At 34.8% G+C, this 26383-nt stretch overlaps 1 protein-coding gene across 10 annotated transcripts in view; it reads left to right on the top strand.

Annotated features, from left to right (window-relative positions):
- The window catches only part of NRG4 (neuregulin 4), a 128976-nt gene that overhangs the window by 54294 nt on the left and 48299 nt on the right, over positions 1-26383 (top strand). For 8 of the 10 annotated variants that reach the window (XM_054699948.1, XM_054699932.1, XM_054699939.1 and 5 more), the window contains 4 exons: positions 1050-1257; positions 1675-1746; positions 2294-2359; positions 4649-4742. In XM_054699948.1, the coding sequence (XP_054555923.1) occupies positions 2350-2359; positions 4649-4742 (104 nt within the window). In that variant the 5' untranslated portion in view covers positions 1050-1257; positions 1675-1746; positions 2294-2349. Of the gene's footprint in view, positions 1-1049; positions 1258-1674; positions 1747-2293; positions 2360-4648; positions 4743-26383 lie in introns of those variants that run through there. The other 2 variants (XM_054699935.1, XM_037502047.2) reach the window with 2 other exon arrangements.

The following is a 26383-nucleotide window of genomic DNA, read 5'->3' as shown; positions in this document are numbered from 1 at the left end:
GTTCCTTTCCATTAAAGTTCTTACACACTAGACTATGTTTTGTCCTGATGCAGCCATGGCAGAACCTATTTAGAGCGGGCAGATTTGGGGATTCTGATGTATCCCTCATCCTGCCCTGTAACACTGTGATTCTCTCTTAATAAGTACATTTTAAATGTCATGGATGAAGTCACAAGTTTATCTCTCATGTACAATTTGTCGTCATTTTGACGTTGGTAGAGCATCATCTCCACAGTACAAATAAAAAATTAAAAGTTACTGATTTTCCATTAAAATTTTTAAAATCCAGATCCTGTATGCTACCATTATTTATACGTTCATGCCTAAATGTATACATTTATAAAGATAGTGAGGTAAGTAAAAATTGCCTTTGAATGTGGGATATAATATGTAATAATGAGAATAGTCACAGTTTATTATTTCCTTAAAATAACAAATGTACTAGTTTCAGTGTTGTACTCAATCAAGTAACAATGTCTGAATTGTGGTTTTGGAAATGGAACCATCTAAATGCTTGACATACTTTAGATAATTACATGATGTTGAGCCCTGTATTTTCATTTAAACATAATTATAGTGTTAGTATTTTCCAATTATGTTTTAAATTATATTAAAAAGTTAAAACAATGAAAATATTTTAAAATCATCTCTGTTTTTAAAACTTGCCTTTGCTGAATATATATGTATATTTTCTATAGTTTTCAGACAGTTACATTGCATCAGTACTAGTCATGTTCAGTCACTGTGGTCATTTCAATTTGAATGTGGTGTTGTATGTTCTATCATGACTATTACCCTCTTAATGCACTTTATAAATTCTTCAAGTCATTTATAGGCATGCTATGTGATTTTAAGGTTTTTAAAAAACCCTGTGGTACTATACTTGTTGCATAGTTCAACATTAAAATTTCTTTTCTCCACAAACTTATACAAGAATTATTCAGATGTGCAAAGATCCATAAATTTGTTCTATTTCATAACTTTGAGGACTGAACAGTGATTTCAGAGTACAACTTAATGCAACTCCTTTTCTAAATTACATTCTCCAGTTGCAGCTCTGAGCACGTGGACTAAAGGGGCGGCCACCTGGCTGCCGCCTGACCTCTGTGCACACCCCAGTCTTTGTCTCAGGCTCGCCCACACTGCAGTCCTATGAATCACATTGCCGACTTGTCATCAAATGGAAGGAAGGCACAGCTGCAGTATTCAAAAACTTGAAACGCTGCATATCCAGCAAAATTTCTTGCTTGTATGAATGTAAGTTTTTTGTTTTTGTTTTGTTTTGTTTTTTTTTAACTGAGGTAGCGCTATTTGGAGAAAGAAACTCATACAGTGAGCCAGTAATTATTTCAAATTAATATTTCTTTCTCTCTCTCTCTCTCTCTCTCTCTCTCTCTCTCTCTCTCTCTCTCTCTCTCTCTCTCTCTCTCTCTCTCTCTCTCTCTCTCTCTCGTCTGTATAAGAAAGAGTAGTCTTTGGCTTTGGGAGAAGACCCTGATATTACACCTGTGCTAATAGGAAGTTGTTGATTGAAATTTCTGTTACAAAATCTTTCTGCTTAAGTCACAAAAAGTTCCCTTTGTAAAATAAAATGGAGAGTTTGTAATCATAACGTAAGTATAAATTCTTCACCTCTTCAAATAAATATTTGAATTTCCTTTGTTTCTGTTATAGGTAGATCTTCACACATAATCTTACTTTGCTTTGCCAGAGGCCAGTGTTTAAAAGAAAGGTGTATGTAACTTGGTAAATGTTATGTGCAATCTGTAGTAAACTTAAAAATACTTGTATAAAAGTTTTAAAGATTGTATAGAAGCACAAATCTTTAAAAGATGTTAAAGATATATGGTATGTTTTTGTCCATTTACAATAAACTGAACAATGGAAACTTGTTATTGATTTTATTTAATTTAAAAGGTAGATTAGATATAGGCTTTAAGAAAAAGTAAAAAGTCAATTCAGTTCATTCAACTTAATTTGCTGACATACCTAGGTTATCTCCTGTGGTATACTACTGCATTAACAATGACTATTAAAAATAAAATTTATTAGACTTATCTCCAGAGAGAGATCTAAGGTTACATTACATTATTTAGGTAATGATTTATATTTAGTGCATTTATACTGTTTAATAGCCATCTTTTATCTATTCAATTTAAAAAAATTATGTAATAAGTTTCTTTAAAAAGTTCTAAACAAATAATTTTATCACTAGCATACATGATGTTGTATTAGAATATTTGAAACTAAGTGCCCTCAAGAAGATAATTTTTTCTAAAATTATTAATTTTAGGTGCTGTTTTTCAACCCTAAACTTTTGATCAAGAATGAAACTGTTTAAAAATTAAGATGCCAACAGGTAAATTCTTATATTTTCATCAATACGTGTAATGGCAATGGAACAAAAAAAATGTATTAACACAAGACCTTATATTTGCACATCTAGAATTGTTGCTGAAATTTGAAACATTTTGATTTTGAAATATCTTCCTTTATAACATGAAACTTTGATTTAAGACATATTTTAATGCCTTACTCTACATATAATAACTTTCAAATAAACGTGAAGTCAGAATAAAAATAGGTTGAGAGATGATGATTCAGAATAGATGAGTATTCTTTACCAGTAAACTACTGAGTGTGGAAATATGACTGGTTATAATTCAGTTAAAAGCCAAGGACATTCATTTAAGAACAGGAAGCATTTTACGGTGAAGTTACACTTCACCCTAAATGAAAAACCCTGTGTGGTAACTCCCATGATTCTGATGTTGATGGCCACACTGTTAGCCAGATTATAACTGAAAAATTATAAGCATTAATTAAAATAGTTGTTTTGTATATAAGGAAAAATAATTGTTTGCATTGTGTATAAGGAAAATTTTTGAAATAATTAGTTCTGATTGGTTTACTTTTTTTTCTACTTAAACTCTTTGTAGTTCTGTTTTCCTCTTTATATTTTTGTGCTGTTGTAGTTATAATGTGGTGGTGAAACAGATTCTTCTCAATTCTAGAGTAAAAGGAAAGTTTTAAAATTTCAAATTCTGATGTTGGAGATGTTTGACTCAATAGCAACTACATCTTAATCTTAATAGGTATTGATAGCTCGGTGGCAAGTAGGTGCTAGATACATTTTTCAAAAATTATTATAATTATTTTTTTAATACAGACTGGGAACAGTGCCATTTTCTTGTTCACATAGGATGGCCTAGAAATAGGCCATATATAAAAATAGGCCATATAAAAAAAAAGTTATATATTTCTTTTCTTATCTTTGTTTTATTGAAAAAGTATATTCAACCTAAAGTTTAATGCTAATCAATTATATTCCTTCCTCCAAATGACATTAGGACCACACAGTGCTTTTAACTCCATCATTCTGCTCCTGATTCATAAGCTACTGTCCATTTCTTTCCATTTATTTATGCTAATGAGAAATCATTTTAGATTGTTTCTAGACAGAAACAATCAAGAACCAACAATATGCAATTTTAAAACTGTATTACACACCCCCCCCCACTTAAAGAGAAGGCATTCAGCAGTTTGTTATTCTAATTACAAACAGCAGGTAATGACTCAACATATGGTTATTTCTAAATTTTTCTATATATTGGTGTTGGTGACTGTGAGTGAAAGGAAAGGGATTTTTTTCAAGATGTTTTGGGAGAGGAGATGGAGGCTGGAAGGAAGGAGAGGTACTAAGGGAGATAAGGAAGACAAAGAAAGATAAAGGACAGGTAAAAAGAGAAGACATAATTATGGATAAAGAGTAGGAATAGAATGGTGCATGGGTGAATTGGTGGTGGGAATTTTATGGGGACTACATCTGAGAGTAGAAAGCATGCACTGTGAAAAAATGAAGAATGATGTAAAATATATATAAATAAAATAAATTAACTTAAAAAAAGTTAACAGAAAACAGAAATGGAGGTTTATTTTCTTAATATTCTAAAAGTTTTGACCATGTTCGGAGCAATGACTTAGGTTCTTAATTTTACTTTAGAATGTGTTTTTACAGTTACTAGATATTACCTCTATTTACCTAAAATCTCCTTATAATACAAAACCTCATAAGATTATTTTATTTTTGTTTTTTGGGAGTCTTAAAATTGTCATATTTTAGAAGTTGGTAATAAAAATATTTAAAGATAATTTTGGAGTCAGGATTTGTTTCAACTATCTAAATCTTTTTCCCATGGCAATTTCAGATTTAATGTACTTGAAAGCCAAAAGGAAAAATAAGAATCTCAATACAACTCCTGAGACAAAGAAACTAAACTACACTGCAGAACTTTGGCACTCCATGAGAAAGGCAACTCTTCATTCAGTCCTGATAGACTCCTTTTAATCTGATCAATATGGAGATGTCCTATTTCTGTGATACGGCTGTGACTCCATTATACTTCTTGGCCGTATTGATTAGGATAGATTAATTTTTCTGCCAGTGGAACAAAGGCCATACAACTAGGTATTAATTGAATAAATGACCTGCTTACTAGGAAATAAAATTAAGTCGTACATTTTGAGAAACCATCCCTCTAAATTTTAGAATCACTATTTCTGTCTCAAATACTTAGTCCTTTTTTCTTGTTTCATTAGAAAAACTTTAATTTTCCTTTCTTGATTTCATTTTTTTGGTGTGTTTTAGATCACGAAGAGCCCTGCGGTCCCAGTCACAGGTCATTTTGCCTGAATGGGGGGATTTGTTATGTGATACCTACTATTCCCAACCCTTTTTGCAGGTGAGTGGAAATGATTGGGGGGAGAGGGTAATTTGACTACCACCTTCTTGGAGAAGAGATAAATATTGAACAAAAAGTGTGAGATAAATGAATGTGGGGAAAACGCTTCATATTTATTTAGAACAAAATTATTCTTTTAAAACAAAAGAGTAGCAAATTGCAATCTTACTCAGAGTTTATTTTGAAAATTGAAAGTGGTTGTTTCAAACCTGGGCAGATAATCCGTTTTAGTGAATACACCATGACTTTAGCAATTTAGGAAAAACAGACTATATTTAATATTACTAGTAAAACAGCTATAGGACTCACTAATGTAAAAAAAAGGCCAATGCAAGACACTTTGCTTTGAGTTTAGAATACATAAATACATGATAACTGTGTTGGTACTAAAACCTCCACGGGTTGTATTGAAAAGAAAATAAAGAGTTAATTCATTTTCTAATGGAAGGAGCAAATGAAAAAGGAGGCATATCTTAGCCAGCTATCAGTTAAAGACTTGAAAGTAGTACTTACAGAGCTGGCTTCCTGTGACTATGGTTGAGTGGATTTATGGGGGATATGTCAACATGTAATTAGCAACAGAGTACCGCCACTCAGGTCCATAGACTTGAACAGAACTAGCAGCTGAAGACCTCAGGAACTTTTGTAGCAGTTGTGTGATCATTCTGCTTTTGTTCATTAACTGAAATGAGAAGTACAGAATCTAGATTTTAAGGCCTTAGTGAGTAGGGTTGTGCTTGTGTGGCCAGGGGTATAATGGGCGTTTAGATTTTTCTCTGTCCTCTCTGCTCAGTTTTGCTAGGTACCTAAAACTGCTCTCAAAAGTAGTCTATTAATTTTTGCACAATGTATGCATTTTCATTTTGGCTATATTCCCCATACAATTGCACCCCCCTTATTTTGACCCTAATCCTTCTCTCCCTGCCCCTCCCCCTGTATGATGTAAGAATTATATAAAATAAAATATTTAAAAAAATAAAGTTAAAGGAACAATAAAAAAAAAGAAAATGTCTAAGAAAAATTTGAAAAAGTAATGTAAAGGGAGGAGGCCCTGCCTTCAATGGATTCTATTATAAAGGTATAATAATACAATTAAAATAATATTCAAATTAAAAAAGTAGTCTATTAAAAATGTGGAAAAAAACTGATTTTACTAAATAAAAAGATAGGAAAGTAAAGTTTGTCAGAAAGTGAAAAATATTAGAACTTAGTCTGGATTTGGGAAGGCAGAGAAATAAGCTCATAAATATCTCAAGAAGTTTTTTGAGGTTTTCATGTAGGGAATTGTGACTAGGTATATTTTCCTCTCAAGTGAGAAAGGGAGAGAAGGAACAGAGTAATTATTTTGCACCCTTGAGGTAACTCTACATTATGCCTTTTTATTTTTTAGTCTATTTACTGAGATATTATTTATGTAGGATAAGCTCTATACATTTTTTAAAGTGCATTTTCACAAATGTTTATATCCATGAAACCACCACCACAAGATACAGAACATTACTCCCAGAATTTCTTTGCTGATCATTTTCTTTATTTATATTTTCATATTTCATTCTCACAACAATCTTAGAGAAAAGGACTTTCAAGAAAAATAAGGGGAAAATGAGATATTAAGTGACTTGCCAAAGGCCATACAACTAGGTATTAATTAAATAAATGACCTTGCAGGTCAACTCCTAAGATTCACTTAATCTTATATTTGTTCTGAGTCCTTTCTGTGGGGTTATGGCAGGATGACACTATAAAAACCAAAATGCTTATCAGAACAAATACATTTAATAATTAAAAGATACTAATTTTGCATCTTGATCTTGGTGGTAGCTTCAAGAGTAAAGAGTCTGCCCTTTCACCACAGAATTGTCTTTACACCTTTGTCAAAAATCAGTTGAACATTTTTTTTGTGGGCTATCTTCTGGAGTATTCTATCCCGTTGATCTATGTTTCTATCTTTTCACCAATACCAAACAGTCTTGACAGCTGTAGCTTTATAATAAGTGAAGTAAGGTAATGTGAGTCCTTAACCTTTGTTCCTCGGCTTGTGATTTTCAGCCTTTTTTCCTAATAGGCAGTATATCATGTTAAATGTTTCCAAATACATTTCAGCTGTGTCCTGCAAATTTCATATCATTTATTGTTCAGTTCTAAGTTTACAGTTTTTTCCATTATGATTTCTTTTTTAAGCTCTAAGGATTTTTTGTTGCCTTTTATATTTATGTCTAATTTAACTGCATTGTAGTCAGAGTACTTGGTCTGTCAACTGTACAATTTATATTTGCCTGTATAGTAAACTAAGTGCTATATTTATTGAATATGCTGAAAGAAAGAAGTAAGAGTACTGAAACTGGAGAATCACTGGAATGAGAAGAAACCCAGGGTCTGAGCAGGCCTCTGTAGTGAAACACCATGGCCCAGGTGGCTTTCCTTCTCACCATTGGGGAGGTCAGAAGTCTGAGGTCAGGTGCCAGTGTGGCTGGGTTCTGGGGACTGCCTGCTTCATGATTTACGGATGGACCGGGGTAGAACTCTTGACTGACGAATTTGTTTTCAGGAAGGAGCCAGTGATCAGACTACAGAGGTGACAGAATGAGGAGGACCTTCGAGAGCAGGGTATAAGCAAATTACAGACCACAGGCCAGTTTGACTCTGTTTGACCCTTGAGCTAAGGACATTTTTGGCTTTTTAAAAGGATGTTAGAAAACAAACACAAACAAATACAGAAAATTATGCCACATGTGGCAGGTAGAGAAAAGGTTCAGCAGTCTCCTTTATAAGAATATAATCCCACTCACGAGAGCTCCACCCTCATGGCCTGATCACTGCAGAGGCCCCTTCTCCTGATGCCATCACATGTGGTTTAGGATTTCAACCTAGGAATTTGGTGGTGGTGGGGAAACAAACATTCAATCTGAACAGCTACGTTATCAGTTTACTTTGGTACCTTAGATTGTTTATTGTCAAAGTTACTAATGAAAGAGAATGGGCAGCTTTGCTGGTAACCCATACCAGGCTTAAGAAGATCTGCTTTCTTCTTAGTTTCAAACTTTAATAGTAATGATTAAGGAGAGGTGGGGGATATGCCCTGGGGGTTTGTGATGGACAGGGAAGGAAGCAAGGCACCGTTTGCAGGAACTTCGGGAGGAGACTGCAGCACTTGAATCATGGGCCTTTGTTTTGTTCCATACCTTAGAATGAAATAAAACCAGGGATCAGAGTAAGATTAAGAGGAAAGGAAGAGATGTAATGACTGAAAGATTCAGTGATTTTGGAATTGCAGATTCAGTTTGTATCATATTTTTTAAAAAAAAATTACTTCCAATAATTTTAGATCTATATTTCCTGCATTCAAGGCCTTCATAGTATCAGTCTGTCCTATCTGATATCCTCTCTTAAAATGTTTTTATGTGGGCAGAAGAGCCAAAAAAAAAAAAATTCCCCAAAGAGGAAATGCAAATGTCCAACAGGCATATGAAAAAAAGTTCAGCATCGCTTGTAATCAGGGAAATGCAAATCAAAACTACAATGAGGTACCATCTTACACCAGTGAGAATGGCACATATTAAAAAAACTAGCTATAACAAATGTTGGTGAGGATGTGGAGAAAAAGGAACTTTCCTGCACTGCCAGTGGGAGTGCAAAATGGTCCAGCCACTATGGAAAGCTGTGTGGAGGTTCCTTCCTTAACCTGCTAAAGATGAAGCTTCCATATGATCCAGCAATTCCACTCCTAGGTATTTACCCAAAGGACACAAAAACATTAATTCCAAAGGGTAACTGCACCTCTATGTTTATAGCATCACTATTTACAATAGCTAAGCTTTGAAAACAACCCAAATGCCCCCAAATAAATGACTGGATCAAGAAGATGTGGTACATATACACAATGGAATATGACTCAGCAATCAAAAAAGATAAACACATGCAGTTTGCAGCAACATGGATGGAGCTAGAAGGGATCAGGCTCAGCGAAATAAGCCAGAAAGAAAAAGAAAAATACCAGATGGTCTCACTCACAGCAGGAATTTAGAAAACCTAAATAAGGGACCAGGAAAAAGAATAACTATAAGAAGGAAAAAATCAAAATCAACAAGCAACTATAAACCAGAGACACACTATGAGGGGGAGGGGGAGGAGAGGAGGAATTAGAGTCAAAATAAGGGGGGTGGAATTGTATGGGGAGTATAACCAAAATGAAAATGCATACAATGTGCAAAAATGAAAAATGATATAAGAATTACATAAAATAAAATATATTAAATAAAAAACCCCTGCTTATTTAAAAAAATATCCAAAATTTGGAAACAGGGAAACTGATTACTGGATTTTCAGTATCCAGCTCAGTTTTCTAACAAACTTGCTAGAAAAATCCTTGTTTGACTTGCTAGTTAATATTGAGTCTATTTTGCATTTCTAAAGGAGACTAATTTGGAGAGAGCTTATGGTACAGCAAAGGGTATTTATTTGTCTTACAAAGATAACCCTCTCAAATTACCATTATAACCCTGTGGAAGTTAACCCTGTTTGTATCTATGTAGTAATCTTATTATACATTAAAAAATGTCTTTACTGATTATGGACTCCTGTTTCTGAAATGGTCCTTGAACTACTTTTACCATCATGCTGGATCCTCATTAATGAATCAATTAATAAATATTTGATACATTTTGAAAAAAAGTTTTTATATATACCTTCAGTTCTAAACATCCTGACCTCTGTAAAGGTTCCCGGACACGCTAAGCCTGGCTTCCTGTTTTGGTATACACTAGTTCCTCTGCCTGGAGTGCTTTTCTCCCTTGTCTATAAAATAAGCTAGTTTATCATCTTTTCTTTTTTTTTCTTTCTTTATTATTTTTTATTTAAATATTTTATATAATTCTTACATCTTTTTTCATCTTTGCACAATGTATGCATTTTCATTTTGGTTATATTCCCTATACAATTGCAGCCCCCCCCCCTTATTTTGACACTAGTCCTTCCTTTCCCGCCCCCCGTAGTGTGTCTCTGGTTTATAGTTGCTTGTTGATTTTGATTTTTACTTTGTATTGATTAGTCTTTTTCCTGATTTCTTATTTAGGTTTTCTAAATTCCTGCTATGAGTGAGACCATCCGGTATTTTCCTTTTTCTTTCTGACTTATTTCGCTGAGCATGATCCCTTCTAGCTCCATCCATGTTGCTGCAAACTGCATGTGTTTATCTTTTTTGATTGCTGAGTAATATTCCATTGTGTATATGGACCACATCTTCTTGATCCAGATTTATTTATTTATTTTATACAAGAACTGGGGTACAGACCAGATGTGCGGGAGGGTGAGAGGACTCACCAGAGACAGAGTAGGGAACAGAACAGGCAGACTGACGGAATACCCTGCTGAGGGAAGCAGCAGGTGAGACAGGAGAGGTGTGCTGTGCCATGTGGGACCCTCGTCGGCTGGCCAGGATTGAACCAGCGCTGCAGAGGCTGCAGAGAGCTTCACAGCGTGGTGCTCAACCGCCTGTGCCACCAGGGGAGGCCCACAGTTTATCAACATTTCTGTGGAGACTTCTTTGTCCTAACTAGGAAGATTCAGAGGCTTTTATAGTTTTACATTTCATGCATACCTCTCTGCCACTTATTAATATTTTAATTGCTTATTTACAGTCTTCCTTGTAATTGTAAACACCCTGAGGATGGAGATTTACCATTCTTCATCTTTTTATGCCTAGCAAAATAAATAAGTGAAAAAGTGTAATGAATGAAGGGAAGAACATTCTCTACCTACATACTGCTATAAGTGATTATTATTGAAAAGGCAAATTTCATATTATTTATTTAATTTTTTATTATTAATTTTATTTTATATATTTTTACATCATTTTTCATTTTTGCACAATGTATGCATTTTCATCTTGTTAGCCCTATGATATCTATAAATAACCTATATACAGTGAAATGGGTGTTTTTAAACTTTTTCATGATTTTTAATATATTTCCAATGAAAACAAGGTATTATAAATAATTGTATAAATAGATATTTTACGTTTGAAGTAGCACATTTTACTTTATGAAAGTATGTTTCTTTTTCACCATAACGTAATGATTTCTAATATTTTTTAAATTATCTTATTTTTTCTTTTTTATTGTAATAATATCTATAGCATAAAATTTATCATTTTAACCATCTTTAAGTGTATAGTTCAGTGACATTAAGTACATTTACATTGTTGTGCAACCATCTGCTCTTGTCCATCTGCACAACAGTTTCATCATCCCAACTGACAACACTAACCCTCTGTTTCCCCTTTCTCCAACCCTGGTGACCATTGTTGTACTTTATATCTCTATGAATTTGACTGTTGTAGATGTCTCATGTAAGTGGAATCAGGCAATATTTATCTCCTGGGTCTGACTTACTATACTTCATAATGTCTTCAGGGTGTCCCTTTTTAAGGCTGAAGGATCTTATATGATATTGTGTTTATCTGTTCGTCGACTGAAGAATGTTTGGGTTGTTTCTACCTTTTGGAAATTCTGAGAAATGGCTACTCTAATATTTGTGAACATAGGTGTACAAATATCTCTTAAAGATCCTGCTTGCAGTTCTTTTGTGGGTAAACCCAGAAGTGGAATTGAGGAATTGCCAATTATTCTGTGTTTAATTTTTTATTGAGAAATATTGATTTACAACAATTTAGAAATTTCAGCTGTACAGTTTACAATTCAATAACTATATATGCTAAACTACTTCCACCAGCCAAAATGTCTGATTACCATCCACATCAACCAATCAACCGGCAACCTGTTCACCCATTCAGTTGTTGGAATCTACAGGTTTATTTTCACTTTGTTTTCTTTACTTCATGACTGATTTTTAAAAATTTATTTTTATTTTCTTATATCATTGTTCATTTTTGTACAAGGTCTGCTTTCTCCCCTCAGATGCAGGGCTATACTTCTCCCACCACCTCTGTTCTTCCCTCTTTTAGTGAGGAAACATTTGGCTAGCTGAGGTTGTGATGCCATATGAGTTCAGCAGCATACAGCGGACAGGGGCAGATATCAAGATCTACAGTGAGCTTCCATGTCATCTGTGAACCATCACTGTAGACTCTTGTGCTGTCCCCTTCCCCATCTTGACCCCTGTCACTCATCTTCCTCTGCTGTAAGCATCAGGTCTATGGTCAACTTGAGAAGGTTTGACATTTTCTTCACCCTTTGTATATTCCACCTTTAAGTGAAAACATACAATATTTATCTTCTTTTCTTTTGCCTTATTTTGCTTAGCATAATCCCTTCCAGCTCCATCCATGTTTCTGCGAATGACATGAGTTTATATTTTTGATTGCTGAATAGTGTTCCATCGTGTATATGTACCACCTTTTCTTGATCCAGTCATCTGTTTTTGGGCATTTAGATTGTTTCCATAACTTAGCTATTGTAAATAGTGCTGCAGTAAACATAGGGGTGGAGGTTTCCTTTTGAATTAATGTTTTTGTGTCCTTTGGGTAGATTTCTAGGAGTGGAATCTCTGGGTCATGTGGTAGCTCCATTTTTGGAAATTTGAGGACCCTCCACACAACTTTCCATAATGGTTGGACCAGTTTACACTCCCACCAGCAGGGTAAGAGGGTTCCTGTTTCTCCACTTCCTTGCCAGCATTTGTTGTTGAGTTTTTTTTTAATATGGGCCATTCTCACCAGTGTGAGCTGGTATCTCATTGTGGTTTTGATTTGCATTTCCCTGATGGTAAGTGATGTTGAGCATTTTTTCATATACCTTTTGACTATCTGCATTTCCTTTTTGGAGAAGTGTCTTTTTAGCTCTTCTGCCCAATTTTTGAATGGGTTGTTTGCTTTGTTTTTGTTGAGTGGTGTAAGCTCTTTGTAGATCTTTGATATCAGTCCCTTATCAGTTTTATGGAGTGCAAATAGTTTCTCCTATTCAGTAGGCTGTCTCTTTGTTTTGGTTACTGTCTCTTTTGTTGTACAGAATCCTTTTATTTTGATGTAGTCCCACCTGTTACCTTCTCCTTCATTTTCCTTGCTTTGGGATATGAGTCCTCAACTGTGTTTCTGAGGTGTATGTCATGAAATGTTTTGCCTATGTTTTCTTTTATGTAGTTTATGATTTCAGGTCTTATGTTCAAGTCTTTTCTCATCTTTGATTTGAATTTTGTGTATAATGTGAGATAGTAGTTTAGTTTCATTCTTTTGCACATGGCTGTCCAGTTTTCCCAGCACCATTTTTGAAGAGGCTTTCCTCTATTTTGACATTGTATCCTTGGCCTTTATTATGTTAAGATAGGTTCCTTTTATCCCAATTCTTCCTAGGCCCTCATCACAAATGAGTGTTGAACTTTATCAATTGCTTTTTTGGCATATGATCACATGGTTTTTATTTTTCTTTTCCTTGATGTGGTTAATTTCATTATTTGATTTTCAAATGTTGACCCATCCTTGTGTCCCTGAAATAAATCTCACTTGGTCATGATGTATAATCCTTTTGATGCATTGTTGGATTTGGTTTGCTAAGATTTTATTGAATATTTTTGCATCTGTGTTCATTAAGGAAATGGTCTGTAGTTTTCTTTTTTTGTGTTATCTTTGTCTGGTTTTGGCATTAGAGTAGTGTTGTCTTTCTGAAATGTATTTGGTAGTTTTCCTTTCTCAATTTTTTTGAAAGAGTTTTTGTAGTGTTGGCATGAATTTGTCTTTGGTAGAACTTACTTGTGAAACCATGTGGTCCTGGGCTTTTGTTTTGGCGGAGGGTTTAGATTGCCATTTGAGTTTTGCTGCTTGTAATTATTGGCTTGTTTACGTTTTCTATTTTTCTTTATTCAGTTTTGGGTGACCGTATGATTATAAGAATTTGTCCATCTCTTCTAGATTGTTGAACTTGTTTGCTTATAAATGTTCATAGTAATCTCCGTTATCCTCTGCATTTCTCTGTGTCATTGTAATTTCTCCTCTTTCTCTTGTGTCCCTATTTATTTGAGTTTTTTCCCTTTTCTTCCTTTGTGAGCCTGGCTAGGGGTTTGTCTGTTTTGTTTATTTTTTCAAATAACTAACTTTTGGTTTCACTGAAGTTTTGGAACTTTTTATTTTAATTTTATTTCTGCCTTAATTTTTTATTTTCTTTCTTATATTGGCTTTTGGGTTTTTCTGTTGTTCTTTTTCTAGTTCCTGGAGATGGGAGATTAGGTTATTTCTTTGAGTTCTTTCTTGTTTCTTGATGTGTGCCTCATTAGTTAATTAACTTGATTTCCTCATTAATCCGGTGATCTTTCAGGAGCATGTTGTTCTTTCTCCATGTAGGGGGGGAAGGTCCTTTGTTTTCTTTATTTCTATCCCACATTTGAGAAAATAATTTGGTGATTATCTTTCTGACTTATTTCACTCAGCAAAATTCCCTCAAAATTATTTATTAGCAATAATAAATAACACTGTCATAATAATGTACATAATGTACACTGTACATAATAATGATGTCACAAATAGCAAGATTTCATCTTTTTTTTCTTTTTTTAAATTAATGAATATATTTATTTTTAAGTGAGGTCATTAATATTGGGTTCCTCCCATCAGGTGTTACCACCATAGTCCATCTATCACCAACTCACCCATATTCACCATCATAGACCATTCCCCTTTGTTAATACTTTTCCCCTAATCCACTCCCTTTGGCACGTCAGTTCTGTAGGCAGCTCTCAGGGGTTAGTTGATCAGGTAGTCTTTATCTGACTATCAATTTAGTTACTTTAGATCCTACATATTAGTGACACCATCTGGTATTTATCTTTCTCCTTCTGTCATTTCACTTACCATTTTCCTTTAAAATGCCATCCATGTTGCTGCACATGGCATGACTGTATCTCCTTTGATTGCTGAGTAGTATTCCTTGGTGTATATATACCACATCTTCTCCATCCATTCACCTATCTGTGGCATTTAAATTGTATCCATAATTTAGCAACAATAAATAACACTGCAGTAAACATAGGAGTGTATGTTTCCTTCAATTTAGTGTTTTTGATTTTTTTTTTTGTTTTTCAGTCGTGTGAATTCTTTGGTATTAGTCCCATATAGGATGTAAGATGTGTGAAAATATTTCCTCCCACTCTTGTCTTTTCTTTCACTGTACATAATAAGATTTTAGTTTGAAATAGTCCCATTTGCTGTTTTTCCCTTACAGTTTCTTCTCCAAACACTTCTCAGAGTGTGATGCCTAGGAGTATATGGTTTCAGATCTTAATATCAAGTCAATTCATTTTTAATTTTTTTTTATGTGTGGGGTTAAGCAATGGGCTAGTTTCCTGCTTTTGCATGTGGTTGTCCAGGTTTTCTAGCAGCATTTATCAATGAGACTGTCCTTTCTCCATTGTGTACTCTTGGCTCCTTTGCCATATATTAACCATCCGTATTTGTGTGGATTTATTTCTGGAGTCTCAATTTTATTATATTGACCTGTCTTTTTAATTCCAGTACCATACGTTTTACTATAGCCTTGAAATATAGCTTGAAGTCGGGGAGTGTGAGGCCTCTATTCTTTCTCAGACTTGCTTTGGCCATTTGCAGTCTTCTGTGGTTCCCCATAAATTTCAGTAATAAGTTTGCTCTATTTCTTTGAAGAATGTCACTGAAACTTTGATAGGGGTTGCTTTAAATCTGTATATTGCTTTGGATAATATGAATATTTTAACAATGTTCATTCTTCCAGTTCATGAACAAGGAATATCTTTCCATTTCCTTATGTCTTCCATTTCTTTTAATAATGTTTTATAGCTTTCATTGTATGTCTTTCACCTCTTTTGTTAAGTTTATTCCTAGGTATTTAAATATTTTTGATGCAATTACAAAAGAGATTATTTTCTTAATTATTTCTCTCCTGGTTCATTGAGTGCTTATAGGAGTGAAATAAATTTTTGTGTATTGATTTTGCAGGCTGCCACTCACCAAACTGATTTATTATTTCCAATAATTTTTAGTGGTGTCTTTAGATTTTTCTATGTATATTATGTTGTATGAAAATAGTGATATTTACTTCTTTTCCAATTTGGATTCATTTTACATCTTTCTTTTGCCTGATTACTCCAGCTAGGATTTCCAATACTATGTTGAATAATAGTAGTGAAAGTGAACATCTTTGCCTTGTACATGATCTTGGAGGAAAAGCTTTCAGTTTTTCATCATTGAGCATGATATTAGTGGTGAGTTAGTCGCATGTGGGCTTTATTATGTTGACGTATGTTCCTTCTATCCCTATTTTTTTTTTCAGTTCTTAAAGCATAAATGAATACAGAATCTTGCCAAATGCCTTCTCTGCATCTATTGATATTATCATATAGTTTTTATCTTTCCTTTTATTGATGTGGCTAATTACATTGATTGATTTCCAATGCATATCTTTGCATCTGTGGAAGAAATCCCACTTGGGATTTGCTTTTTAAGATTTTGTTGAGGATTTTTGCATATGTGTTCACTGGTGATATTGTTCTACGAGCTAGCTTTTTTTGTATTTTCTGCTTTTGGTATCAGAGTAAAATGAGTTTGGAAGCATTTCTCCTTTTTCAATTTTGAAAGAGTAAGAAATGTATTAGTTGTATTCTGAAGGTTTGCTATAACTCACTAACAAAACCATCTTATCCCAGGCTTCTTTCTGTTGGGAGACTTTTGATTACTGTTTCAATCTATTTACTTGTAACCGATCTGTTCAGGTTTTCTATTTTTTTTTTTTTTTGATTCAGCCTCACAAGGCTGTATGCTTCTAAGATTTCATCTATTTCTTCTAGTTTATCCAATTTACTGGCATAAAGATATTCATCATAGTCTTTTATGATTGATCCTCCATATTTCTGGATGTCTGTTATAACTTCTGTTTTATTTCTGATTCTTTTTATTTGGAGTTTCCCCTTTTATTAGTGAGTCTAGCTAGAGGTTTATATGTTTTGTTTATTTTTTCAATGAACCAGCTTTTGGTTTCATTGGTCTGGACTACCTTTCTAATTTCTATTTTGTTTTATTTACACTCTAATTTCAATTATTTCCTTCCTTTACTGATTTTTGGTTTTGTTTTCCTTTCTCCACTTACTTATGGTGTAAGGGTAAGAGTATTTATTTGAGATTGTTCTCATTTCTTGATGTAGGCCTGTGTTGCTTTTTAATTCCCTCTTAGTACAGCTTTGCTGCATACCATAGGTTCTGGTAGACCATCTCTTCATTTTTGTTTGTCTCCAGGTATTTTAAAATTTCTCCATTGATTTCCTCATTAACTCATTCAGTAGTATGTTTTTTAGTCTCCTCATATTAGAGATTTATTCTACTTTCTGTAGTTTATTTCTAGTTTAATACCATTGTGATCAGAGAAAATACTTAATATGCTTTCAATATTTATGAACTTATTGACACTTATTTTGTGATTTAATATGTGGTCTATCTTTAGATAGACATATTTAAGAATATTCCATATGCAGACAAGAAGAAAACATACTCAGCTTTCCTGGGATTTAGTTTCTAATAAACGTATGTGAAGCCCACCTGGTCTAATTCCTTATTTAAGACTATTGTTTGCTGATATTCTGTCTGGTTGATCTGTCTATTGATGTAAGTGGGGTATTGACATTCCTTGCTACTATAATATTGCTGCCATGTCTATTTTAGATTTGTTAATAGTTGCCTTATATAATTTGATGCTCATTCAGTGTATATATATTGATGAGTGCTACAGCTTCCTGATTTATTGTTTCCTTAATCATTATAGAATATCCATTCCTATCTTTTGTTATCTTTTCTAGATGGAAGTCCAGTTTATCTCATAAAAGTATGACTGTCCCATTTGTTTGTAGGATTGTTTCCCAACCATGAGCCTACATTTGTTTTTGGAGCTCAAGTAGGTCTCTTGTACAAAGCACTATAAAGGAGGTGTTTTGATCCAACCAGCTTTTTGTTTGGCAAGTTCAGTCCATTTACATTTAGGGTGTTTATTGCTTCTGCCATTTTGTCTTTAGTTTTTTTGTTCTCCCATTTGAATCTTTGTTCAATTTTTTTGAGCAGATTTCTTTGATTTAAATAGGAGAGGTTCTTTCAACATTTATTATAGGGAATGTCTAGCATTTCAATCTCCCTCAGCTTTTGTTTTACTGAGAAAACCTTTATCTCTCTCTGAAGGAGAAACTTACCTGGTAGTTTTTATTTCTTAGTATTTTGAGCACATCATTCAATTTTCTCCTTGTTTATAGAGTCTCTACTGAGAATTCTGATATAAACCTGATGGGAGTACCTTTATAAGTTACTTTTTTTTCCCACAGATGCTTTCAATTTTCTTTCTTTGGCTTTAACTCTTGGTGGCTTTACTACTATGTGTCTTAGTGTAGGGCTCATTACATGTAGATAACCAGGTGTTCTTTTCACTTTATGGCCTTGTATAGTTCCTTCCCCAGGTGTGGAACATTTTCCTCTATTATTTCTTTGAATAAGCTCTCTGTTCACCCACTATCTTTATTGCATTTCCTAGTGTAAAGGCATCTCATTTATCTCTCTTCTTCTACCTGGGCCCTTACTGTGTTACTAAAGATAAGTAAGGTCTTTGAGGTCACTGGTTCAATCTCCCATTTGGTGTATTCTACTTTCATAGCTTTTTCTAGAATTTTTGACCTCATTTATTGAGCTCTGTACATACTGGCTATCTGTTACTTTCTTACTTAAAGCTTCAGTTTCTACCTCTTTTTTATTTTTTTATTTCTGATCTCATTAATTTATTTCTGTGAATTTTGTTGAATTTCTTTGATTAGATTTTCTGAGTTGTTTTGTGTGATTTTTAACTTGCATATCTGAGTTTCTCCTTCTATCTCTTTGAGTTTATTTGCTATATCAAATTCAAACTTTCTGATGCAGATATATAGTCGTCCATGTTTTCCTGTATGGATTCTAAAAGTTGTTCTCTCCTTGTTGCCATGTGTTCTATGTTTTTGTCTCCCCATTTTGCTATTGAGGTCTCCCTATTCAATTTTTAAATATCCATAGCAGTAACTTAATGTGTTGAACTAATTTGACTTTTCTCACAGGTGGTACTTTAGTTTTGTTTGGTTTAATTAATTTTATTTCCCCCCTTTCTTGCTTTTGTGGGTACTCAGGCCTGTTCTGCATTTGTTGAGTCAATATGGTGCAGGAGAGGCCATTGAAAAAATGAGATGAGTTGGCACAAATGAGATGGGATGGGGGACTGGCTTATGTTGTGGCACCACTGATATTGTTCCTCTCTGGGATTTGGGATCAGAGCTTTGGCAATTCATGTACTCTTGGGAGGTAAGCATTAGTACCAGGGGATGGAAGACCAGAACATTCTGATCTTATCTTTACTGAGGATCAAGCCTATGTGGAACACTCACCTTTTCTTTCCATGATTCAAAGGTACCTGCCTCCATACCACCTCCACTTCTCCCTCTGCTAGAACCCTGGCTAAACAGACCCCCCTGCTGTTCATGTTCCCTCCCTTAATACAGCAGTCCTCAGGATGCTCTTTCTATACATCCCACCTGATTATGCATGAATCTCCTTAGTATCACCTCTGTTGAAATTATACTAGTCTCCAATATCTAAGAGGTGCTCAAGTTCCTTTTCCTAGCCACAGTTCCTTTTGGTGTGTCTACATTTTATTATTAGATGTTAACTCTTGATAGCAAAGTCAGTAACCTCTCCCATCCCCATCTTGTTTACTTCCTGTCCACTTTTAGGAAGAGATCTGGTCATCTGTGCAGGAGAAGACCCATAACCTCATCCAGATGCTGATAGTACTGTTATAGGACAGGGAGAGGGGCAGCCCAAAAACCCTGCAAACCTGCCTATTCTAAATGGGTTCTGCCATCCGCCGCATCAACACAAAACATAGGAGACTTTAATGGGAAGGAACTTTAATTAAACTAGGAAACAATACAGGTAAGGCAAAGAGTCTAGTTTCTAAATGAAGCACCCAAAGTTACCCATCCCCTCGTGGGTAAAAGTCCATCCATATGGGATCGGCCCAGAACAAGGCCCCAAAGCCTGCTACAAGTCTAAAGCATCTTCCAGTGGGGACCCACAGCAAAGGGTCACAAACAACCGGACAAGCCCGGAAGGAAAAGAGCAAAATCAACATCAAGATAAAAGCTGCCATTGTCACCTCCCCACGGGTCTCACCCACATCTGTGTCACCCAGTCCACGACCAAAAGACAAGCGCAGTTTCTTTACTGTCTCTAGGCTCCATGCGCCTCCTCCAGGTCTCCTGGCTCCATCCTGCTTCCTTCCTCAGTCTCTTCTGCTTCTCCTCTTCCTGCTCAGCTCCACCCTCCCTTGGGTGGGGCAGGGAACCTCCCCCTTTCCTGGGGACCACCCTGTTACAATACTACCACACATTCCACAGTGGATAATAGTCCGTGATTATTAGAACCATAGCCAGTGGGGGGACCAGGCGCTGCTGCCATCGTTCTCTGCCACCTCTATGCCAGTACCACTGTGGAACACTGTGCTGCCGCTGACTTTGATGTGTTTTCAATAGCTATCTCTTTTTGATGAATTGTCCCCTTGAATATTACATTGTTTTGATTTTTGTCAGATTACCTTCTTTAACTGAATGTCTGATTTATCAGATGTGGCAAAAGCAGTTCTCACTTTTTTCTCTGTCTTATTGGCTTGAGTACGTTGCTCAAGTCTTTGACTTTATGTCTTTAAATCTGAATTGAGACTCCTGTATGTATAATATAGATAAATCATGCTTTTTTAATACAGTGTGTTGTTCTGCAGTTTTAATTGGTGAGTTCATGCCATTAATATTTAGGGTGATTATTGAGTATAGGCCTATTTCCTTCATATGTTTACTTATTTACTTAATGTATTTTGTTTTTTGGTTGTTATAGCTTTCTGTTGTTTCTTTCTCTGCTTTTTTACATTTGGATGGCTTTCCCTGATGGTTCTATCAGTTTCTTCATATCTTTTTTTTAATTAATTTTTTTTTACATCATTGTTCATTTTTAAACAATATTTGCTTCCCACCACCCCCTCAGGTGCAGTCCCCATAGAGTTTCCTTCCCCAGTGCATCACCTCAGTCCCCTGTGCTCCTCCCTTCGTCCCTCTGATCCCTCTCCCTCCTCCTCCTCTGCAGTATGTCTCTGATTTTTAATTGTCTGTTTTTGCTTTGTTGTGTTTTATACTGTTATTATTTTTTTACACTGATGTCTTATTTGGTTCCCCTATATTCCTGCTGTAAGTGAAACCATCCAATATTTTTCTTTTTCCTTCTGGCTTATTTCACTGAGCATCATTCCTTCTAGCTCCATCCACGTTGCTGCGAATATGGCATGAGTTTATCTTTTTTGATTGCTGAGTAATATATTCCATTGTGTATATATACCACATCTATGTTTATTGCAACACTATTTACAATAGGTAAAATCGGGAAACAACCCCAATGCCCCAAAATAGATGACTGGAGTTTCTTCATATCTTTTTCTTGGTGTCTCTATTCTAGATTTTTATTTTGTAATTACTCTGAGGGTTGTTTCAATCTTTCTACATCTATAATAGTCCTTTTTGAGAAAAATAAAAACAGGATGGTGTCACTAGTAAATGGAATATAGAGAAAACAAACTAAGAACCAGAAAAAGGCAAACTTAAGAGCTAACCATTGAAAACTGAATGTGGAACTTAAGTATCCAGAGAGTTGGTGGTCAGGGAAGGGTAGAAACAAGCACAATGCACTCTGGTGTGGACCATGGGTTATTTGGTGGCTGGTATCCTATGGCGATAATATTTGATAGAATCCTGATATTACCCCAATTAAAAGAATAAATTACTATTCTTATAAAACTTACAAAAAACAAAATTGTCATTTTGTTTTGGTATCAAATCATTATCATTTGGCTATACAGTTTCTGTCCTTCCTTCCCTTTAATACTTTGTTGTTGACTTATTCTTGTTTATGACACCTTTGATTCTCTATTAACAACCTTGTTTAGTTTTGTGTGCTGTGGCTTTTTGGTTTTATCATGTTGAACTCCTTTCAACATTTCTCACTGGGTAAGTCTGGTGGTGATAAACTCTATTAGCTTTTGTTTTTCTGGGAAAGTCTTTGTTTTTCCATTATATTTGAATGATAATTTTGTAGGATAAAGTATTTTCGGCTGCAGTTTGTGTCTTCAAAATTGTAAATTTGTTATTCTATCGTCTGCCTGGTCTTGAGTTTATGTGCTGAGAAATTTGATGAAAGTGTGACTGAGATGCCTTTGTATTTTATATTATTTTCTCCCCTAGAAGTCTTTAATATTTTTAATTTACCATTGATGTTTGATAATTTAACAATGATGGGTGTTCCTTTAGCATCATGGACATCTATGTTTGCTTCCTTACATTTGGGAAATTCTCAGCTATTCCTTCTTTGAATACAGTTGTGTTCCCTTATTTCCCTTCTAAAACACCCATTATCTTTATGCTCTTCTTGTAGTGAAGTCTAATATTTCTTGTAGAGTTTCTTCATTTTTCCTAAATTTTATCTCTCTCATCTTCTATTTGGGACATTTGTACATTTGTTACTTTCTGAAATCCTGACACTTTCTGCTTTCTGTGTTTGATTGCCCTTATAAGACTTCCTTGAAAATTTTTGTGATTGCTATTCTAAATTTGTGTGTGTGTGTGTGTGTGTGTGTTAGGTCCGCAAATTCTGTGTCCTTTATTTTGGTCTCTAGATTTCTGTTCTTCTCTTTAAGCATCTTGTATTTAGATATTCCTTGCTTTCTAGGCATATGTGTTGCCTTATTTGCCTTTTTCCTGTGTGTTTAATTTCATTTATATATCTTCTTCGTTTAATTTGGTGGCAGGCAAGGGAGGCATACGAAGTTAAAGTCCATAGACTTGTTCTCAGTCTTGGTGGGAAGACTATTCCAGGTAGAGATTTATACTATCTCCCCCTTTTCTCCTGTTCACTGCCTAATAGGACTCAAATTCCAGCATCTTGCTTACTTTTCATTCCTCTCCACAGAGTGCAGCAGGTCTTGCTCTTCTATTTCCCAGCAGGGCATGGTAAAGGTATAGGACTCCACCACCCATGCTGCTGGCAGCCATATTCATGAGACTGAACTGATGGTCCCCATGCCTGTTTGCACGTAGGTTTGTACTCTTTGCACACTGAAGAGATTCACCATGCATGGTGTGCACACTGCCCAGTTCGTTCAGCTGACTGGTATGGCTGCTACCCTGGCCACAACTCCATTTGCCTCTCTCTGTTCTACCCTTAGAGAGAACCATCAACCACCACCCAACATGTCCATGTGTCAGTTCCCTGTTATTGGCAATTAACTGGTGAAATTTTCTGTGAGCAAAAATTAATTTTTTACTACATGACTTAAAGGAGAGGTTATCAAAATCTTCCTGTTCCACCATGTCATGGTTAGAGTTTTATGTAAACATAACTTTTATAAAGCATTGGGAAACCAAAAGAAATTGTGTGACAGAAATTTTGTGATATTTGCTTAATGAATAGCCTAGAGTCAAACCTACAATATCTCTGCGCTATGCCTGTATAGCGTGGGTATTAATCTCTTATTAGATAAGACATCTATTAATATTTTCTCATCCAGTGGAATGACTTTTTAATTGTTGATATTGTCATTTGATGCATTTTATCAATATCGATAATTTTGATAAAATGAAACTTTCCACTTTTTGCCTGTGACTTTGTTGTCATATCTAAGAAATTTATTATGGTATATTTTGTATATTTATATTAAAAGATGTTTAAATTATACATATTTAAAATTTATGTTTTGAATTTTAACATGAGTTAGGGAACCTTGAAACTACACGTACAATAAAGAGAATGAACATATTCATCACCTCCAAAAATTTCCTTCTTGTTATTCTTGTTCTCAAGTAAATTTATTGACATGAAATTTTTATTAAAATTCTATAATTTAGTATTAAAATTTCAGTTGTTAAAAAGGAATTTACTATTAGAATGGCTAAAGAGTACACTAACGAATATTGGAATAGGAGGTACTTAAACACCCAGCAGAGGGAAAGTACCAAAGGAAGGAAAAATTACCGTTTGGGGGTGCTCCTTCAATGCTGAGATTTGGATTTTGATCAAGAGGATATGACTGTCATCCACTGAAGGGTGGAGACATTCGCAGACCAGAACTGCCCAGCAGAGTCGCCAGCTGGGTTGCTGGTGAGTGTTACTAGTGAGGGCTCACCAGTGTGTAAGCCAGGCCTGCTGGGTTCTGATGAAACTCTAGAGGGTGTGTTTCGCAGGGCCTGCCACAGGAAACCTCCAGCTGATTGTTGTCCTGTAGGAGCAAGAAGAAAAACCCCTTCCAACAATATCTCTCCAGTGCCCTTTATTGACAAGGTCTAACCTTGTGCCAGCTGGCAAAGGAAAAGTGTTAATAGATTCAAGCCCCAGTTTCACAAAGTTAAGACAAAGAACAGTCCATTTAGATGTAAGAGGCATGGATAACTGGCATATTCTGCCTCGGTTATTCTGCTTCCATATGTACCTTCTACCCACATTTGAACTTTCAAACACTGAGAAATTCTGACACTTCTCTCAAACTAAAGAGGTACCAGTCCCAGTAGCAGTTGTTTCATAGCTGGCAATATTAAGGGCTCCGCAAATGTAGTCACAGTACAACTGAATATACTATTATATATTGATATACAGCTACGATTAACCTCTAGTAGCGGCAAGAGAAAGAAAATGGTTAATTTATCTAAATATATAATACACATATAGCAAATGGAAGAAACATGCAGAGACTTCTATCCCAAGTCTCTGTGCTATGTCCTTGAAACTGTCTGCAGCCAGTAAACTGTGGCAATCATTTGTCGCCCTTCTCTCAGGGATCACTGTCCTGTGCAGCCCACTGGCCAATGTGTGTATGCATTATTGCCTGTTTTTGTCGTTTTGTTGTTGTTTAAAACAGAATGGGTATATATGGTACCTGCTGCTGAATCACAGCTGGAACAAAGTCTCTGTATTTATTTCTGAATGTTTTGACCAATCTTGCATTCCAGGGATAAACCCACTTATTCATGATATCTTGCTGGACTTGATTTTCAAGTATTTTTGGTTAGGATTTTTGCATGTGTATTCAAGAGAACACTAGCCTGTAATTTTCTTTTCTTCTAATACCCTTCCTGGATTTTGGTGTCAAGATTCTGTTTCCCTGTTTCTCTATTCTCCTGACAGAACTTGTGAAAAACTGGTTTTGTCTGTCTGTTACATGCTTGGAGACATCTCTAGTGAGACCATCTGAAAAAGGCATTTTCTTTGTGAGGCAGTTTTAAGTTGTATTATTTAGTATCTTTAGCCGAAATAAAATGATTCATTTTTCCTATTTATTCTAGTTCTGGTTTTGGTGAGTTGTATTTAAGGAATTTTTCCACCTCACAGATGTCAAATGTATTGACATGATGTTCATATTGTTCTCTTACCTTTTTAATATATGGAGAGTCTATAGTGCTCCTCACCTTTTAATTCCTGATATAGGCATTTTGTGTCTTCTCTCTTCTCTTGATCACTGTAGAGGATTATCACTTATAAATCTTTTAAAAACCAACTTTAGACTGTTGATTTTTCTAAATTACATATCTATTTTCTATTTCATTGATTGTTTTCTTTTGAAAACCTGCTAATTGGAATTTTTCATCAGTTTCTATCCCAAGTCCCCTCACTTCTTTAAGTCAATTCAATTCTTGTATTGTGCCTAATGGCCAGTTGTGTTTACATAGAAGATACCCATAGTAACTTACCCATTTAACATTTTCTCATAAATGCTTTTATTTTTACTTTGTATCAAATTCTTCACAGTAATCATTTTAACGTCTACATACATATCCTATAAGTTGCTTATGGGTATTTCCTGGCACATAGTGAGCAATCAGTACATATTTGTGGAATGAATGAATAGCTTTATTCACATGCAATTTTATTTTAGATATTTTTCTCATGCCAACTTTGGAAAATGGGATAAATTATTCAAAGAGTATGAATGTTTTTGTTGCTCACTACATATTTATATGGTAAACAAAGGTAAGTTTTGGTTAAGAATGCAGGGCTTCACTTCATTGAAGCTATATGAAACTGGTTTTGCCTGTACAAGCTTTGTGATGCCTCACCTCTTAAAGTCACTCTTGACTCATCTTTGAGACTGGAGAAACAAAATCTTGCTGTACAAAAATGCTATGAAGAACACAAGTAATGTTGTTTGATCACATTGATTTTTGCTGTCTTTATTTCCTTTCTTAAAATTTCTTTGGTTTTGATTTGCTCTTCTGTCTTTAGCAACTTAAGCTATTGGATGCTGTTGTACACAGTGTAGTAGGGTTTGTATATCAGTCTGCACATGCATGCAGTTATATATCTGTAAAATAAATTCCTTGCACTATAATAGATTTTAATATATTCATTGAGTTGAATTAGTATAAATTTTTTTCTCACTGTGGGAAAATTGAGTCAATTATTCCATAAAAAGTTATTTGTAGTTTTCTAGAGAGATGTTATTGAATCATTTTTGCACTACTTTTAAAAATTTACATATTTTCTCTTTCTTGTGAAGTTTATAACAAATCTGAGCTTCTGAAAATTCAGAAACCTTTCTTAGTGTCACAGTGGAGTATTAGAATGAGAAAAGATTCAAATG

This window comes from Talpa occidentalis, unplaced genomic scaffold (genome assembly GCF_014898055.3).
Source record: "Talpa occidentalis isolate TD23 unplaced genomic scaffold, MPIMG_talOcc4v2.1 talOcc4.11, whole genome shotgun sequence".
NCBI lineage: Eukaryota > Metazoa > Chordata > Mammalia > Eulipotyphla > Talpidae > Talpa > Talpa occidentalis.
This window is presented reverse-complemented; position numbering and strand designations above follow the sequence as displayed.